The sequence below is a fragment of the Bradysia coprophila genome, chromosome II (genome assembly GCF_014529535.1).
Source record: "Bradysia coprophila strain Holo2 chromosome II, BU_Bcop_v1, whole genome shotgun sequence".
Classification (NCBI taxonomy): domain Eukaryota; kingdom Metazoa; phylum Arthropoda; class Insecta; order Diptera; family Sciaridae; genus Bradysia; species Bradysia coprophila.
The window spans coordinates 797,606-816,512 of NC_050735.1; the positions used below are offsets into that span (position 1 = coordinate 797,606).

The 18,907-nt window shown below is 36.0% G+C and overlaps 2 protein-coding genes across 3 annotated transcripts; one reads left to right on the forward strand and one right to left on the reverse strand.

Annotated features, from left to right (window-relative positions):
- The first annotated feature begins 4,244 nt into the window (after positions 1-4,244).
- Positions 4,245-10,839, forward strand: LOC119070348 (acetylcholine receptor subunit beta-like 2). Of its 2 annotated transcripts, none has more exons than XM_037174677.1 (12): positions 4,245-4,394; positions 4,488-4,681; positions 4,755-4,883; positions 4,956-5,077; positions 5,137-5,200; positions 5,991-6,123; positions 6,185-6,312; positions 6,374-6,549; positions 6,618-6,770; positions 8,143-8,234; positions 8,384-8,496; positions 8,568-10,839. In XM_037174677.1, exons 1-12 carry the CDS (start codon positions 4,337-4,339, stop codon positions 8,784-8,786), a joined length of 1,581 nt encoding a protein of 526 aa, XP_037030572.1. In that variant the 5' UTR covers positions 4,245-4,336; the 3' UTR covers positions 8,787-10,839. The 2 variants fall into 2 exon arrangements, with proteins under 2 accessions (XP_037030572.1, XP_037030656.1); XM_037174761.1 differs by having other exon boundaries at positions 8,390-8,496.
- Positions 10,840-11,008: 169 nt separating this feature from the next.
- On the reverse strand, positions 11,009-17,673 carry LOC119079835 (putative odorant receptor 71a). Its single transcript, XM_037187940.1, has 3 exons — positions 16,763-17,673; positions 16,607-16,706; positions 11,009-11,296 (listed from the first exon to the last, which is right to left on the reverse strand). The coding sequence occupies exons 1-3, from the start codon at positions 17,524-17,526 to the stop codon at positions 11,009-11,011; spliced, it is 1,152 nt and encodes a 383-aa protein (XP_037043835.1). The 5' UTR covers positions 17,527-17,673.
- Positions 17,674-18,907: the final 1,234 nt, after the last annotated feature.

An 18,907-nucleotide genomic window follows, 5' to 3' on the forward strand; every position in this document is an offset into this window, starting at 1 on the left:
AAATCTAAAAAGTAGATAGGCGTGTTTTGTGGGGTGGCGAGATGGGAAAAAGTTGAGTTCGGACCTAGGTTAGGACTGAGGCCGTACCTCGGACCTAACGATTTTACGGTTGATTTCGGTAGAGCTTTTGATGCTGATTCAGGAAATGTAGGTCAAAAAAAAATTTATGCGTCGCTTGGCCGCTAGGTGGCTTCAAAGTCGGAATTTTTGAAACGAAAAATGGCTGCCATTTCGCGTAAATACAATGGATTGTAGTGAAATTTGTGTCTAAAGGGTTTTCGAGGTCGGCGCTTCCGAATAAAAACATTTGAGAGCGGCCACATGCATGTGAGCCACCGCAAATTACCAAAAAGTGGTTTTTTGGGTGGTTTTTCTCAATTTTCTCAAAAACGGTACATAGAATTTTTGTGCAAGTCTTACAGTTGATAGCTGCTAAAAATACCTATCGATTGAGGTACATATCAAAAAAATCGGCGGAAGCGTTTTCGAGAAAAGTTGCAAAATGTGTCAATTCAGGGTCCCAACTTTGATGTTTGTACGGTCACAAGATGGCGTCGTAGAGATTTGGTCTCTTCGGGACAAATGTTCAAAAATGAAAGTTGAGGGGGGTCCTAGAACAAAATTTTTATGTCCGAGGTCATTGGACCGATTTTAGATTTTAAGTCACTCGATGTTTCCAGAGCCTCAAGGTGTGGCACCAGAATTTTATTTCACAGTTGAGATCTTTGTGTCGCTTGAATTTCGTGTTTACGGAGACAATATCATCATAACGCCTCGATTCGAAGAAAAAGAATCTGTTTTCTAAAGTTCGGACCGGCGATAATCTAATCTAATGTAAGCAGTTGATGCTGGATCATTTTCCTAAAACAATTTTTCGAAAATAAAAATTTGGATCAGTGCATGTTCACGAATTAAATTACCTGCGAAAAGATAAGGCCTATCGATTGCACAACATTTGATCATCAAACACTAAACATTTTATATTAAAATATTCGATTTTCGATTCAACTTTTACAAAATTCAAATTGCATCAAAGAACCATTTTGTGGTTTGTAAACATCAACAATGTTTCTGATTGATGTACGTCAAAATGGTAGTGCTAAACGTACTTGATCAAAATGTGTCAAAAATGGTACGCTTTTTGTGAGCGCTAAAATTTTAAAAAGTTCATGTTCGAACCTTCACATGCAAATGGAAACTGATTGTTTTATTTTGTCATTGAATCAATAAAGTTGCAGTAACAACTGTTGTACGCACTATTTGGATTTTTCGAACATTGCAAACTTTATTTTTATGGAAAAAATATGAATTTTTTTCGGTTATTTGCTGAATATCGATGTCGTGGGATTGTTGTCACGTGGCGATTGTGGTTGTTTCTTTTTGCGCTATCTATTTTACTTTAAAGAAATGTTAAAGTGAAACATTTCGTTTGGTAAAAGTGAATTCATCCTTTTACAAATTGTTACAGTCGGCGGTTTAACCGAATTTATTCAATTTACGCCTTTAAAAACCTTTTACGACTTTCGAACGGATCTTAAATAAATTATTACCAATTAAACGTTTCCCGTTATTCATTGAAAATTTAAATAGGCTAATCCAAGGTAGTATACCGATGCGCTTCGGCTATTATTGTAAAATTTCTTTCGAAGAAAGAGTTAAAATCTTCGTGATTGTTTGTCCATTTTCGTATTATTTTGAATGTTCAGCGGAGTCATAAAGTGAAAAGTCGTTAGAGGCGTAAATTATGGAGAGGTTATAATTATCGCTCATTCTAATACAAATAATTCACATACCATGATTGTCGTCGGGATGATAGAATGAATTTTGTTATTATGTAAAATCATTAAAGGTCCTATACAAAAATTGTATTAGGAGGATTATATTTGAATAAATGTTCAAACGCAATCTTTGATTCCAACAGATTATACAGACTGCAGTTTTTGCACTGAGTAAGTAATCCAAGAATATCCTATAGTCTGTATAAAAGTTTTCACAAGCAATTTATCTGTCCCATAAAGAAAACCTAGGAGGATGGTTAAGCAGCTTTAGCTGCTTCGGATGTATCTCCTTTTGAGTTTACCACAGTGTTTCGATCATGAGCAGCGAGTAAGATATATAAGAGACTAGTACAATGGTCGAATCTGTGACTTCCAATCATCGAATATGTCTACTTCATTTGCTTAAACATAAGTTTTGCTATATAAGGCTGCATTAGGCATGGCTCATCATATTTACTGTTGTCGTCGATGTAGATAACAGATGAATAGCCGTTCGTAATAGGTTCAACACCCACTCGAAACTGGAAGGTCAACTTTTCAACACAATTTAAAAAAAAAATGTAGAAAAGTTCAATATTAGCGCATTGGAGCTTTGAACGTCACTATTTCAGATATCAATACTTTTGTAAGGACAATGGACAAATTTATCGAACACCGTTCGTGAGGCCATGTAAACTGCCTGAAAAATGAGTGTTTACATCATGCATAAAGTAGTCATTATATAACAAGAGAGACAAAAAGTCCAGTCTTCGTGTGGCTTTTGTTCGTCCGAGGCAAAGCCGAAAACGTGACTTTTCACATTTATCCCGAATTTTATAATGGATTTTGCTTGCAGAGGCCGCTGAAAGTTGAAAAAATTCGATAAAAAGGACGATTTTCAACCTGCATTCGTGTAAAATATGACAGATAGCTTCTGCGTTTATCTTTCTTGCATTTTTCAATCATAAGAAGTCTATTTTTCAAGCATTTTTCAGACATTTTTCACGAGCTTATTCATCGTCCCACTTTGCTGGTAAGGTCTACAAACATTCAACTTACCTTGACTTGACTTACCTTCGACCAGAACCGTACAATTTACGTAATACGTTTACATGAGAGAGTGTTTTATGCTATAGGTTTGTTCCAAGTAACTGTAAACACGAACTTTAACAACCCGAACAACGACAATTTCATCCATATCAACGTCGCTTACGTGAAATTTCATACAAATCGAGCAACGTCGCCTACGCGATTTACATAGAGGTATTATTGAGGTTATGGTTCTATGGATGAAATTTGACAATTCATATGGCCTTGGAACAAACCTATTGACAGTTCCTGAAACCGTGAAAATTGTCTGAAAAATAAGCGTTTACATCAAGCAGGACAAATATTTGACAGATTGCTCATGTGTCAACATTCCGCAAGAATTTAGCATACGTCCATTTTTCAAGCATTTTCAGACATATTTTATGCTCATCTTATAATGTGATACAAGGAGTAAATGTTGGTATACTTACTATCCCGCTACGTACGCTTGAAACGCTGACAACTTTTATCGATGTAAACGTCTTCCTTTCACTTTGAGTTGTAAAACAACTCCTGCGGTCTTTGTATCAAATCATCAGTGTTTGGAGGTCGTTTTCCATTATATCGCCTTCGCCAAAGGGTTCAAACTCGAATCATAAATATTATTCTTCTATCTTGCCTTTGTGTATTCCCAAAGCTTTATCACTTTCTAACAGTTTTCTAGCAAGTTGCTTTTCGGGTTTTCCATCCAGTGTCACCCATGCATATATCTAAGTATATAACATGCCCAACACCAGTTTTTCTCCCCCCAATAAAAACAAAGTTTGAATTTAATTTATTACCAATTTCAATAACATTTCGACTTGTGTACATATTTGAATGTAACGCATACGTATACGACGGTGTAGTGGTTGCCATAAGTCTACCTCTCAATTAAATAAATTAACCCTTTTCCCTTTTCATAAATTGTTCGATGGGACAAAATTGTCTTCCACGGTCGAATAAAGGTAAACCATAATAAATTTCTTGTACATTTTTAATGTATTTATATTGAGATAGCATCCCCTTATTACCAAGATGAATGAGCTAGCGTCGGAGTCAATCTAAACACTAAATGTACAGTACTAACCATCGTACCGTGCCAACATATTTTCAATTCAATTATCGTACATATTTATAATAAGACAACACTCTTACGGTAGGTACAGTAGGTACATGTTCAGCAAACGCCTTATCAGTTATACTAAAAAAGAAAAATATTTTCCAATCTTCGATACTATTTGTTTCATGCTCAGTACAATATAAAAATGGGAAAATTGCTCTCTCTCTCTCTCTCACTCTCTGACGCAAAGATTTCGTCTGTCTCTTGTAACAACACTTTCATTCACGTTCGCCAAAGCTTTTACCAGAAAAAGCTCTGCAACAATTTTATCGATTTTGTTCAGTACTCTCGAATGATGTTAAGCGATTTGTTGGGTGTGTAAGGTTTCTCCGTTTAAATTACAGTTAAAGTGAAGAAAAACAACAAAAAGTGATTGGTATCGACAACAATGTTATGCCTAAACGTTAGACTTGTCTTCCTCTTGTGTAGTTTCATTACAACTTTCGGTAATTATATGTGAAAATTGCAAAAAAAAAGAAAAATTGAAACTTTGACGACCAAAAGTTCTCAATGTTTTGTTGTTGTTACTCTGTTCAAAGCTCTAAAACAACCAGAAGCAAATCCGGATGCCAAACGATTATATGATGATCTACTGAGTAACTACAATCGGCTGATACGACCAGTTGTAAACAATACGGAAACGTTGACAGTATGGTTGGGCATAAAGCTTTCCCAGTTGATTGAAGTGAATTTGAAGAATCAAGTGATGACAACGAATTTATGGGTGCCACAGGTACCTATATTATATTCCTATTGATGATGATTAATGATGACCGGCCGAACCATTTACAATTATTAATTTATAGAAATGGTACGACTATAAATTAAAATGGGATCCCGAAGAATATGGGGGGGTTGAAACATTGTATATACCATCGGAGCAAATTTGGTTGCCGGATATTGTGCTGTACAATAACTGGGACGGTAATTATGAGGTATGAACGAACGGGTGCTGTTAAATCAAATTGGCAAAGTGTGTAATTTTGATTAAATTTGCTAATGAATAGGTCACCCTTATGACAAAGGCTACACTTAAATACACCGGTGAGGTGTTTTGGGAGCCACCAGCAATATATAAATCGTCTTGCGAAATTAATGTTGAATACTTTCCGTATGACGAACAGACTTGGTAATATACCCATTCATAATTCAATCAAATCAAATCAAATGACCGTTTTTACCGGTAAGTTTCATGAAATTTGGCTCGTGGACATATAATGGCGCTCAAGTCGACCTGAAGCATCTAAATCAGGTACAATTCTGCAAAACTACCCGTGCTGTTTTATTTTCCTATTATTCAACTCATACATTCACATTAACATTACCAACTTCGTCACCGTTTAACAAATTTGATTTTAATTTCCCTTTTTCATTGAAATAAATATTAAAAATTCCTTCCGTGTTCTGGGCCCATAACCTGTTAGTTGTACAGTATCCGGAAGGAATAACAAATGCAGGTTTTACTAAATGAACAAGAGAATTTATTGTGAATCCAACAGAACCACGACAGAGTAAAGTAAACCAGGCAGGAGCCAACGACCAAAATACATTCAAAGAAGGGACCTAAATCCCGTTATAATCGTTTACGTATTCGTTTCATGCATTTGTATTAGTAAGCGTTTTTCATCAAAATCAAAGGCCTACTCATAAATTTAGGTCCCTCGTCAAAATCGCTCTTGCCTGGGTTACTTTACTCTGCCGTGACAGAACACAACTTTTTTCATGCGTGCAAATTGTGTTTTGCCGTTACCCGAAACGACAACATGGATTCGCCATACCATTTTCGAAAACCAAAAAAGTGACACATCGAATTAGAAAAGTGTTGGACTTGTCTCACTAGAAATGTCATTCGACCACTCAAGAAAATGCAATATTTTCATGGTTTATTGAGGGGAGAAAGTTAGGCAAAACATAACGCGCGCATGAAAAATAATTATTTTTTGCAACGAGGTCGAGAAGTTCGATTTTGTAGGTGGATCTGTATTGGAACGAGCTTCTCGATGCGCCTAATTAAAATTTAGAAAAAAATATAAAATTTTCAGCAACCCGGAAGCAACTTGGTTTTAATCGGAATCGATTTGAGCGAATTTTATTTGTCAGTTGAATGGGACCTATTAGAAATTCCAGCTGGACGGAACGAGGAATACTATCCGTGTTGTTCGGAACCATTTGCAGGTAACGATGTAATCTGCATTCGCGAAACTGTTCGTAATATTTAAAGGGATCGTTGTTGCAGATATCACGTTCAAAATGACAATGAGACGAAAGACTCTGTTTTACACAGTGAATTTAATCATACCATGTGTTGCGTTAACCTTCCTAACCGTTCTTGTCTTCTATCTACCCAGTGATTCCGGTGAAAAGGTAAACTGAAATTTATTTCGTCCTCGATGAATAATTAACAGAAGACGACATTAAACAAAAGGTCACGTTATGCATTTCGATTCTTGTGTCGTTGACTGTGTTCTTTTTATTGCTCGCCGAAATTATTCCCCCAACATCACTAGCCGTACCGTTACTGGGAAAATATCTACTATTTACGATGATTTTAGTGTCATTGTCCGTTTGGACAACCGTTTGCGTGTTAAATATTCATTTCAGGTAAACAACGACCCGGATGCAGAGTGTACGCAAATCATTAATCTCGTTTGTCGTTCACCGATTTTCAGATCTCCATCAACGCACAAAATGTCACCGTTATGTCGGAAAATATTTTTACATTTTATGCCGAAATTGATGTGCATGCGTCGAACCCATTACAGTCTACCCGATTACGATGACACAACGCCCAGTCAGGGATATACCAACGAAATTGAAGTTCGGTATGTACAAGATATTGAAGTACCGCACTCACAAACGGTAGTCTAGTGAAAATTGAAAATTAATTGAAAGGTGACCAATGATTGAATGTACATTTTTTTCAATATTTTTTTTGCGTAAAAATAGTACACGTGCTGAGAAAGCCACACACTTACAAATATATAGAGCCCTCATTTTAGAACGCATCGATTCCCAATTCAGTTTTCAAGATACAGCCAAAACAGCCTTCATTTTTTCAATGTTCCTTTCATGGGACAAAAAAGGTAGATCTCGTCCTTTAGTTTGGAATATTTGGCTCTGCCCACCCGTCTCAACAAAAAATGTCCCAGCAAGACAATAATGGACTAACGCATGGTTCATTTATTACGTAATAGCACAGCGCACTTCAAGCATCAGTGGTACTGAATGGTACTGAAACTTGACAGTGTGCCTCACAACTGTAAAACTCTGTAAAAAAATCATTTAAAATAGAGTACTTTCTACATCTCCATACTAATACTATGCTCACTTTCTCTTGAAATGCGTTGAATCATTATGGTTGTGTAATGATCACGAAAATAGTTGATAGATCTCTCCAACAAAATTGTGGTTTTGACAAATGCATCATGACTTCCCACCAGAGAAATGATAACTTGGAGACAAAATGACTATGTGAGACGACAGTTGGCTCCTATGAGAGAGAATAAAACCAATTTGGTATGCAATTCTCTCGTATTATGTCACATTCTCTCCCATGGGTGCCAGCTGTCATTTACATGTTCATTTTATTTCGCCACAGGCGTACCAACGTATCATTTCTCTATCTTCGACTAGCAAAACAAGCAAGTGTGCAAGCTTCAATTCACACTCATGTCAATGAAGTAATGACTCATTTTCCCGGGATGCAGTGAGTAAAATCATTTAACAATCGGATAATCTGACACACAAATATGACATTAATAAAGTCCATTTGTCACAATCTCGCACACGCAAATTTAATGCTTTAAATATTTGTTAGCTCTGCAATCAACTTAATTATCCCTTTTACAAAATTTTAGTGAAGTTACTTGCGTTATTGTTGGATCGTGTGCCAAATTAACCCACGCCGGTTTGCTCTAATTCGGCTCTGTGTTCTGAATCTGGTATCTATAAGCGCTTTGCGTTTAATCACTTTCTGCACTCGAAATTGCAAGGTTACAAATAGCAAATTAAACCAAAAGAACAAGGCCCTTAGTGCCTCAGTACTTTTTGTGAGGTTAAAAATTCAAAACTATGGATCGTACTCTTTTATCTTAGAACGCGTTGCTTAGAATCACTCCCCAAAACTTAGAGTAGTCGGTAAACACCCTTTTAATCCTCTTCCTGAGGACTAACCATTTTAAATGGCATTTACAGTGATAGCATCACCGATGATTTCCCCAACGACTATAAAGCTGATGGACAGGATGGAAACTTTGATAATATTGGACCCAACATTCCGCAATCTGGTAAATAATTAAAATTTCGTTATACACTCACGTTTCAACATGAAATTTAATTCGAAATTAACTTCCAATGGCTTGTCCATATAATTCTTGAAACAATAATTAATTATGCAACAGTGCCCGATTGTGTCGACGATATTCATTGAAATTAGTTACAGATTCGGAAAATACGTTCCCACGAAATTTATCGCCCGAAGTATTGCAAGCGTTACGTGGCGTTCGTTTTATAGCGCAACATATCAAAGATGCTGATAAGGACAATGAGGTGCGCAAATTAATATCAAAGTTTTTTTTGTCGAGTTTTATTCTTCGAATAAAATGATTTCGTTGTTATAGATCGTCGAAGATTGGAAATTCGTATCGATGGTGTTGGACCGCTTTTTGTTATGGGTATTTACGCTGTCCTGCATCGGGGGCACACTCGGAATCATATTTCAAAGTCCGTCGTTGTACGATACACGTCCGGCTATCGATCAACAGTTGAGCGAAATTCCGTTGAGGAAAAATAATTTTATGCTTCCTCCCGATATCGTTCGCATGACTTTAAATGACTAAATGAACAGGCCATAATAGCAATTTTATGAACATTTTAAACTCGAAAGCTCGTAAAAATATTAAATTATTAAAACTGAATAATCGAACAATAAATATAATTCTAAGGATTTGCGGCCAAAAAAAATTACAATTTGAGTACGAAACACTTTTTATTGCTAAAATAATACGAACACATTTATAATCGCTCAAATATAGAGTCAACCAGTAGCACGGTGAAATGACAGCCAACATCTAGGCGCTGAAATTACACTCTAAACTTAGGCGCTGAAATTACAAATTACAACTATTTTTAGGACAAAGTTTTCCAATATTTTCCTAGATTTTTCCTTTACTTAAATTTTTTCCCTAACGAGACGAGACGAGTATGTAGACGAGCGCTGTAGACGAGTATTAGTGCACATTTAATAGGCAAACGTCAGAGGAATGTAATTTTGCAAATTCATTATAAGCTGGGATTCTATTTACTAGGGTGGATGTACCCATCCTCGGACGATTAACTTTTTTTTCGACTTCAATTAAGTGCTATAAAGGCTCAAGCTATTATTTTGGAAAGATTGTATCTTCCAACAGTCACAAATTTAATTAAGATTCGTTTTATGTACACTAATTAAATCATTTATTTCCGAATTATTTTTAATTAACACTTTCATTCGGCCGAACATGAAAATCCAATTGTCGGACACTTTTCTCCGATGCTCGGACACCTCTTCTTCAATGCTCGGACGCTAACTGAATTAAATAATTTCACGGACTTTTTTCAATAAAATAAGAAAAGTCAATTGTTAATCATTCAAATACACTAAAAATGAAGTGAAAACACTAAATTGAATAGATAAAACCATTTAAATTACAATTTACAAAGCATTTTTGAGTCACACTATTTTGGTTCCATTTTCGGTGTATTTAACATGGCATATGTTGAATTTGACACTTCATATGTTTTCCATATAGTCCGACTACTGAATCAAGACCAAATATCATGTTTGTATCAACCGGACACCCAAAAAACAGTAGAAATAATTGTTTATAATCGTGTTTGAGTGAAAATAATATTATTTTGAACATTAATTAATCTCAAAAACAAAGCCACTGTACAATATAAGTAATTTTCAACTAGAAAAAAGAAGTGTTTTGATCACCTCACAAACTATTTTTCAGGTAGAAAATTAAACTTTTCAGTATGTGGTGCCACTGTTTCAATGATTAAAATTACACAGTGTTCCTAGTGAATCCAATTTTACGATCAATCGATAGTGAAAACTACAAATTACAACTGAAGGATAGTCATCCACAATATTTTCGAGCTAGAAGTAAATTAATTTACTTTTAATGTCAAAGTGTCCGAGCATTGGGTCGTGTCCGAGGACTGGTACGCCTACCCTACAACGTCCACCAATGCATACACACTATACAGATATATTGAAACCGTTGAAACCTCAATTCTCTTCCTAACTTTCAATGTGAATAGGGATCAGTTTATATTAATTTGTGAAAACTGCTCTCATTCCACCGATAAAATGATCCGGGTTCGATTCCCGAGCCAGACAATTCCACATGGAATTTTTCTAGCAATTATATAGTATTGGTAACATCCCAAAGTTCACTCAAACTTCATAATTTGGGTAATTGCAGTGTATTTGGCGGCTGCAACGATGTACACACTGAATGACTTGTATGACGTAACCCAAAATACGATGAATTTGTGTACATACGTCTCTAGTCTACATTAAGGCGTGATATCAATTATAGGCACCTAATTTTCCTCAGAGAGTATTTGCATACTTCGAGGCGTAGTTGGAAGTCGCGATTAGCCGGTGGTACAAACTGCACTTGTTATTGGCAGTAAAAGACTGTTAGTAAGGTCTCTAAACGAAAAAACAAATCAAACACGTACAGTTTCATTTGCATATGAAATTGCATATGGAATCGGGAAGAGAATTTTGATTCTAGTTTACATCGCCCGAATGGCCAAATGTAGGCTACATTTCTGCGTGCTACTAATACTCATGATCAATAAGAATGTAAGTAGAAATAAAGATGTTACAAATAAAACCATTGTTTCAAATATTTCCTAAAACAGGTAACACGTGTGTCCTTCATTTATTTAAAAAATCTATCAACTGACCTTCTTTTCACTGAAAACTTTTCAAAATGTTGAACATGGTGTACGCTCCATTTATTATCTGTTAACAATAAAAGAAATATTCAATTGACCTAATCATTCAAGACAAAGCCAATCCCTCGCTCACCGTCATAAAAGTTTCTAGGTTTAGTGGATATATCAAGATCACTAGACGTTGCGGTCGCTTGAACGCTTCGCCCATGATGAGAACATATTTTTTGCACGATTGTGTCTGCTCAATCCAATTGGACTCGAAAAAACAGTAGGCCAGTCGGTCACTCGCAACGGTTATTCCGTTTGCTAGATACATCACCAGAAAAATGTCGAAGAAAACATAAACCAGTATTGCGACGTACAATTCCGTTTGAAGAATATTGTCATTCGAAGACTAAATTTGAGGTATGAGACGACAAGTTTTGAATTAGTGCGTTAAGGCTGGGAAATAGACAAGAATCGTGCAAATTGAGGTAAAATTGATTTTATGATTTTATTATGATCTGTATGGAATGCTGATTCCAAAATCATCAGGGGCAACTCCGGCAGCTCACTCTTTCCGCCTGGAGCGGCTGTTATGTCACTTTGGCTTCACTGAATTTTCATGTCCATTTTCAAACAGATATTGATGTTGAATAAGCTGTAAGATATTCTTAAATGTTCAAAGTTTTTTTTAGAATAATTTTTTTGTCGACAAAAAAATCCAAAATGGCCGAAAAAAATGGCGGAAGTTGGAGTTTTTTTTCTGCTTAAAACCTTGAAATTCCATTGAAATATTAAAAAATCCCGAAAACTTTCTTCGGGAAGTTTGTAGTCAATTCAATAGACATTACTATGCAAGGGAAGTAAAGTGATATCTCGTATCCAGATGAGTAAAAGTAACCGAGGGCTTTAGCCCTACTATGCAAGGGAAGTAAAGTGATATCTCGTATCCAGATGAGTAAAAGTAACCGAGGGCTTTAGCCCGAGGTACATTTACTCATCGTGATACGAGATATCACTTTATTTCCCGTGTGTAGTATAACGTTTTCCTATGCGAGTGATGTAAAGGCTATTGCCTATACATGTAACAGCCTTATTACATGCACCAGCATAGGAAAATACTATACTTTACAGTCGAAGAAATTTAGTTTTCGGATTTTCCAAAGGTATTAATCTTATTTAACCCACACTTTATCCCACAACAATGGAATCCACAAATTTAAATTTAGTTAACTCAGCGGTCGCAATGACGGCGCTGCAGTCACGATTTCAAAATGTGATATAGGGTGGATAAACTAAATTTTGGTTTTGGTTACATTTTCTCTTGGTTTTTAATTATTACATCAGGCTTCTAAATTAAGAGTACCTTTATGCAATATAAACCGTTTGAGTTTGAAAAAAGATGTTTTGTATCAGTGAACGATATAGGAAAGCGTTCAGTACGTCTCAACATACAAAAGAACGTAAAATATAATTGTACATTTAGCCACCCTACGTCCGTCATCGCTTCTATTGTCTTCAAAAACATATTGTGTGCTTGTCATGATAATTATCAGACGTTTGTTTATTTATGTGTCTCATCTAAAATGCTGGCCAGCAAAATTTTGATCATTAAATTCAACGGCAAAATTGATCTAAATGTTAAAGTAATTGTGAATAATAGTGAAGTTAATGTGGTTTTGTTTTCTCTTCATAAAGGAATTTGCATCAGTTCGATGTAAAGTGCGGAGCACCATTAGAAAAAAAAACTTGTCGCTGAAGAATGATCAAAAAGTTGCTGGACGCAATAGCTTCAACTAATGCTTTGCAGGATATAGAATCGAAATTAGAGAAACACCAAGAGCCGTCCATTTGAAATCTTCATCATCATCATTTCAACTAAAGGCTTTTTTTTAACGAAACGGAAGTTCGCTCGCAGATTCGGATCGGAACATCTCATTCGTTTTCGCTAAAGCTCGTAGCCGTCATTAATCATGATTCCCATGAAGAATCGCCAAAAATACAAAATTGGCAAGGGATGAAGAAACGCCGGCAAAAACAAAGAATGATAAATTTGTCTTTGTTGCGTTTCTTCACACTTTGGCGATTCTTCGTGGTGATTAAACAAATCCTTGGAAATTTATCCTTTTACGAAATTTATCTAAAAGGCGTTATTTGTTCGAAGCTAGTGAATCTATCCTTTTATAAAAGTTACGAAATGCTGCCTGGTTCGATCCTAAGGAAACTCTTATTTTACGTCAGGTAACGGCATCTTGTTCGATCCTAGGGAATTCATACTTTAACAAAAGATCCCGAGGACACTATCATTTTACGAAAGATAATGTAGAGACATTTCAAAAACGTATTTTTACACTTTGGCGTTTCCTCACACTCTGGCGATTTTTCTCTTCTTCTCTTCACACTATCGATTTTTCTTGGCAATTCATCATTATGAGGTTCCGAGCCTACGCTGAAATTGTAGCCTATATTTCTGCGTTTCGAAATTTTTGATCGCTGATATCTTTTTACGAGATAAGAGCCCTTTTTGAAAAATGTACGACCACATTTTCGAGTAAAAATATGTCAGCTTTGAATAAAAAATAAAATTGTCTGTGAAAGTTCCATTTGCTTTGAGAAAACTGTACCGATGCCCCAAATTTGCATCAAAGGTACACTTTTCTCAAAGCACATGGAACTTTCACAGACAATTTTATTTTTTATTCAAAGCTGACATATTTTTACTCGAAAATGTGGTCGTACATTTTTCAAAAAGGGCTCTCGTAAAAAGATATCAGCGATCAAAAATTTCGAAACGCAGAAATGTAGGCTACAATTTCAGCGTAGGCTCGGAACCTCTTATGGTTGATTTGTTAAATCAACAAGAAAAATCGCCATAATGTGAAGAAAAACCAAGAAATATCGCCAAAGAGTAAAGAAACTCCAAGGATCATAGAGAATTGAAAATTTGTCTTTATGGCGTTTCTTCACACTTCTGAGACTTTTCTTGATGATTTAACAAATCAACTAAATATGATGAATTGTCAAGAAAAATCGCCAAAGTGTGAAGAAACTCCAAAATATGACAAATCGCCAAATAATACAATATTGTCGATTTGACTATAACTTTTATTTAGAAAAAGATTGTACGGGACAGCAATGAAAGTAAATAGATAGGTATGGCCAAACGTTCAAATTTGTTCTAGCTGGAGCACATACGGACCTGCATGGCGCCACCTCAAACAAACTCATTTCTAGTGCAAATTTCCACTAGAAATGAGTTAGTTTGAGGTGGCGCCATGCAAATCCGTATGTGCTCCGACTTGTATGGACTGGCCATACCTACTTATCTACTTTCATTGCGGGACAGTATGTACTGCATATCATATAATTCCTCTCTCTTGTGTTTATCTGGGTTCTACGAAGCCAAAATATAATTTCGGACTACAAGTAAACCGTCTCGACCAGTAGTTATTTTCCTAAGTTCCTAATGAGTGCAAAAAGGCTATTTCAACATTAGTTAGGAAAGCATAATTTTTATGTGAATGTTTCTGAGGTTTTCAATCTTAATATTTTCATGAAGTTACAAATAATCCACAGAAAATTTTATTATCCTAGAACGAGGTCGGAAATACATCAAATAAATCAAATAGAAAACAGACTTGGAAATTGTTATTTTGTCTAAAAGTTGATATTAAAATTCTTTGGAAATCGTAAATCGCATAATTGCATGAGCAGGCATCTCAGGATTATAAATCAGGAACTTTGAAGTTCGTCATATATTCATATTCTTATCTTATTCCTGACCAGATTCTGTTTTCATGATTGAGCTCAATCATGAGCTTCACTTATACAAAGAGTTGAATTGATTTCCTATGCCAAATTGTAATTTGGCGAAAAAGAATGTTCCGAATCTGCGTTTCGTTAAAAAAAAGCCTTTAGTTGAAATGATGATGATGAAGATTTCAAATGGACGGCTCTTGGTGTTTCTCTAATTTCGATTCTATATCCTGCAAAGCATTAGTTGAAGCTATTGCGTCCAGCAACTTTTTGATCATTCTTAAGCGACAAGTTTTTTTTCCAATGGTGCTCCGCACTTTACATCGAACTGATGCAAATTCCTTTATGAAGGGAAAACAAAACCACATTAACTTCACTATTATTCACAATTACTTTAACATTTAGATCAATTTTGCCGTTGAATTTAATGATCAAAATTTTGCTGGCCAGCATTTTAGATGAGACACATAAATAAACAAACGTCTGATAATTATCATGACAAGCACACAATATGTTTTTGAAGACAATAGAAGCGATGACGGACGTAGGGTGGCTAAATGTACAATTATATTTTACGTTCTTTTGTATGTTGAGACGTACTGAACGCTTTCCTATATCGTTCACTGATACAAAACATCTTTTTTCAAACTCAAACGGTTTATATTGCATAAAGGTACTCTTAATTTAGAAGCCTGATGTAATAATTAAAAACCAAGAGAAAATGTAACCAAAACCAAAATTTAGTTTATCCACCCTATATCACATTTTGAAATCGTGACTGCAGCGCCGTCATTGCGACCGCTGAGTTAACTAAATTTAAATTTGTGGATTCCATTGTTGTGGGATAAAGTGTGGGTTAAATAAGATTAATACCTTTGGAAAACCCGAAAACTAAATTTCTTCGACTGTACGCTTTAAAAAAATTTAAATCGGTCAAAAACCTCAAGAGATATCCCGCCTAGAGTGCACTTTTTCATAGGGTATTTCAAAAGTGTCAAAAAAAGTCATTTCGTTTTTAAATGACGTGTGATGGTAAAATAAGTAGATCCTGCACCTGCACATTGTTTTATTTTCGAAAAATGTTTAGGTACTCGGAATACGAAAAAACCGAAATATCTCGGCGAACTTTGAACCACCCTGTAGCGCACTGAATTTATTTTACTGTCCAAAATTTAATTTTATCTGAAACTGTATTTCATCACCTTTGCAACGATACCCCACACGACATATTTGAACATGAATTGGATTTTTGGCTGAAACTAAAACGACTCAGAGTCGTGCTACTCGAAAGGAGAAAGTACCTCAATAGTAATCCTTGCGGAAGACGCAATTCCTGTTCAAAAATGTGCAGTTTTGTATTGTTTTGAAGGAAGTGGATTAGGCTGTAAGGAAAAAGATACAAAAAAAATGGTTGAGTGATCAATTCGGAATGGCGGAAGTTCATTTTTTTCGGCCATTTTGGATTTTTTTTGTCAACAAAAAAATTATTCTAAAAAAAACTTTGAACATTTAAGAATATTTTACAGCTTATTCCAAGGCTGTACACTTTGGGGAGGTCACGCAGATACGAATACACACCAAAGTTGATGATAAAATTGCCGATTTCATACAAAAATTCACCTATTCTGATGATTCTCGTCGTCTTGATGATGTGGTGAATATTTTTACATGTAAAATCTTCAGAAGTGGTGTGTTCCCGCGTATCTAATAAAATGGCGGTCTGCGTGACCTCTCCAAATTATACAGCCTTGGCTTATTCCACATCGATATCTGTTTGGAAATGGTCATGAAAATTCAGTGAAGCCAAAGTGACATAATGGAGGAACGAGTGAGTTGCCGGAGTTGCCCCTGATGATTTTGGAATCAGCATTCCATACAGATCATAATAAAATCAATTTTACCTCAATTTGCACAATCTTTTGCCTTAGCGGACACACTAAATACTTATTTGAAAACAAATACTCACAAAAGCTATATTATAAACGGATGCACATATAACAATGCCACTGGTGACTATTTGGCACAAAAATAATGTTGTGAAACAGGATGTAAACCGCTCTATTGTTCTGTTTCGAAGAGTAATTAGTGGAAATCGATTTTTGAATTTACGAATCGTGTTTACATGATCAAGTTACGATAAGCTTTTATCAAAACAATTAATTCTTCAACGAACATACTACGCTGTGGCAATTCGAAGCTTTCCTGGATCTTGACCATCTTGCCTCTTGTCCGGGCATTTTTATGTCCTAATCTACTCAATTTATTTCCTACCAATTCATACTCGATGGAATAATTGAGCATTATGTACCAAATTAATGTAGTTAGTAAGTTCACTACGACGTACAAGGAGGTTGACAATGACACGAACGTGTACGCCAACCAATAAATTACTTCTGAATCGTTCCACGATAAACTGATAAAAACAGGCAGAACTTTGTCGTCGGAGAATATTGGCAGCTTCAAAACAATGATCAAAGGAGCCGTTAAAAAGAATGCAAAACAATACGGTCGTACGAATCCCATAAACTTTTTTATCTTTTTGTTGGTATGCTCGTATTCGTCGAGATTTTCAATTGAATGAACAACGATCGTATCATGTAGAAATGCGAGGATTTCCGGTTTCTTGAACAGAAGGTACGAAAACTTCACGTATAATACCATCACTATGATTGCAGCTTGTGCTGAAAAAATAGATTCGTTTCGATCGGTACACAGAAGAGCATTAGTTGCAAAGAATATCGGGAACAAAGCACCGTAAAACGTGTGCGTTAATTTCTTGCCGATTTTACGGAAATTAGATTCTTCGTCACTTCCCCATATTCCAAGTTGGTAAAACAGGTTGACAAAATGTTGAAGCAGTGTTCCGTTTACTTGAAATGTAAACATTTTCTCTGAATCTTTATTCTGGTCTGTTACTATCCAATCGCAAATTGATACTGGTAGAACATGTACTTGAATCCATTATGAAGCTAGTGTTGATCCCATTGTTTATAAAATCGATATGCACAAATGTATAATTTAATAATCGTTCGTCATCAGGAGAGGGATTATGACATCAATTCTTTTTGTTCTAATCTATGCCAACTCTACCAAAAGGGAACGATTCACTGAAAGATGTCGCTGCCACAGAGCCAATGTCAACAGAAAAAAAAGATTTTTTACTTGACGGATTTAAGTAAAAAAATCCCATCGTATAGCACATGCCTTCATGTTACGGTGTACAGAGATGGATCTGAAACGAGTGAAGGAACGAGTATACTCAGAGGATCTGAATTTTAAAATATCCACACCTTTGGGTGCATATACCACCGTTTTTCAGGCGGAAGTAGTCGCTATTTGTGAAAGTTCAAGAGAGATGCTACGAGATGGCACCATGAATAAAAAGATTCTGATCTGTTCAGACAGTGAATCTTCTATCGGATCACTGTCTTCAGTGAAAGTCTCGTCCAGAGTAGTTCTCCAGTGCCTTGAAATGCTGGAAACCCTGTCAAGAGACAATGAAATCATATTGACCTGGGCGCCAGGCCATTCCGGAGTGCTGGGTAACGAAAAAGCTGACGGACTAGCAAGAGACGGTAGCAGTTCATATTTCATCGGACCAGTGCCTGCCATGAGTAGGTACGCAGGTCTGATCAAATCTTTCGTGAGGGACAGGACTAAACAACGTCATCAGGAAAGATGGGATTCGCTTGCGACCTGTAGACAGTCAAAAGAATTTTTGGCGGGATGCAACGCAAAGAACACCAAATTTCTGTTGAATCTCGGTAGAGAAAAGTTGCGAGGGCTGGTTGGAATCCTTACAGAACACAACAGCTTGGGTTATCACCTCAATAGGTGTATAGTAAGTGATCCAACTTGCAGAGGATGTGGGCTAGAACCGGAAACAGCAAGACATTTCATATGCACTTGCCCGGCTCTAAAGAGTTTCAAAGAGTTTCAGGACTAAGCATCTAGGAGACTTTTGTTTGACTACTGAAGAACACTTAAGACTAGACTGGCTAACGTGCTTTCTTTTATTATAGGAAGCAAGTGGCTACTCGCTCCCCAAAGGGGAAACTGACAATTTTTGAACGGAGAAATAACACAATGGGCCCAACAAGGACTGGCCTCAGTGTTTTTGATTTGTGTAGTTTATTCATGCGACAAATTTTCAATTTTGCTTCTCAGTATTTGAAAGTTTAGTTGCATTATGATTGTAAACGACAAATAATATGTTTCCATTAAAAACCAACATGCCCTAAGGACTCCGGAATAGTAATCAGCTTTT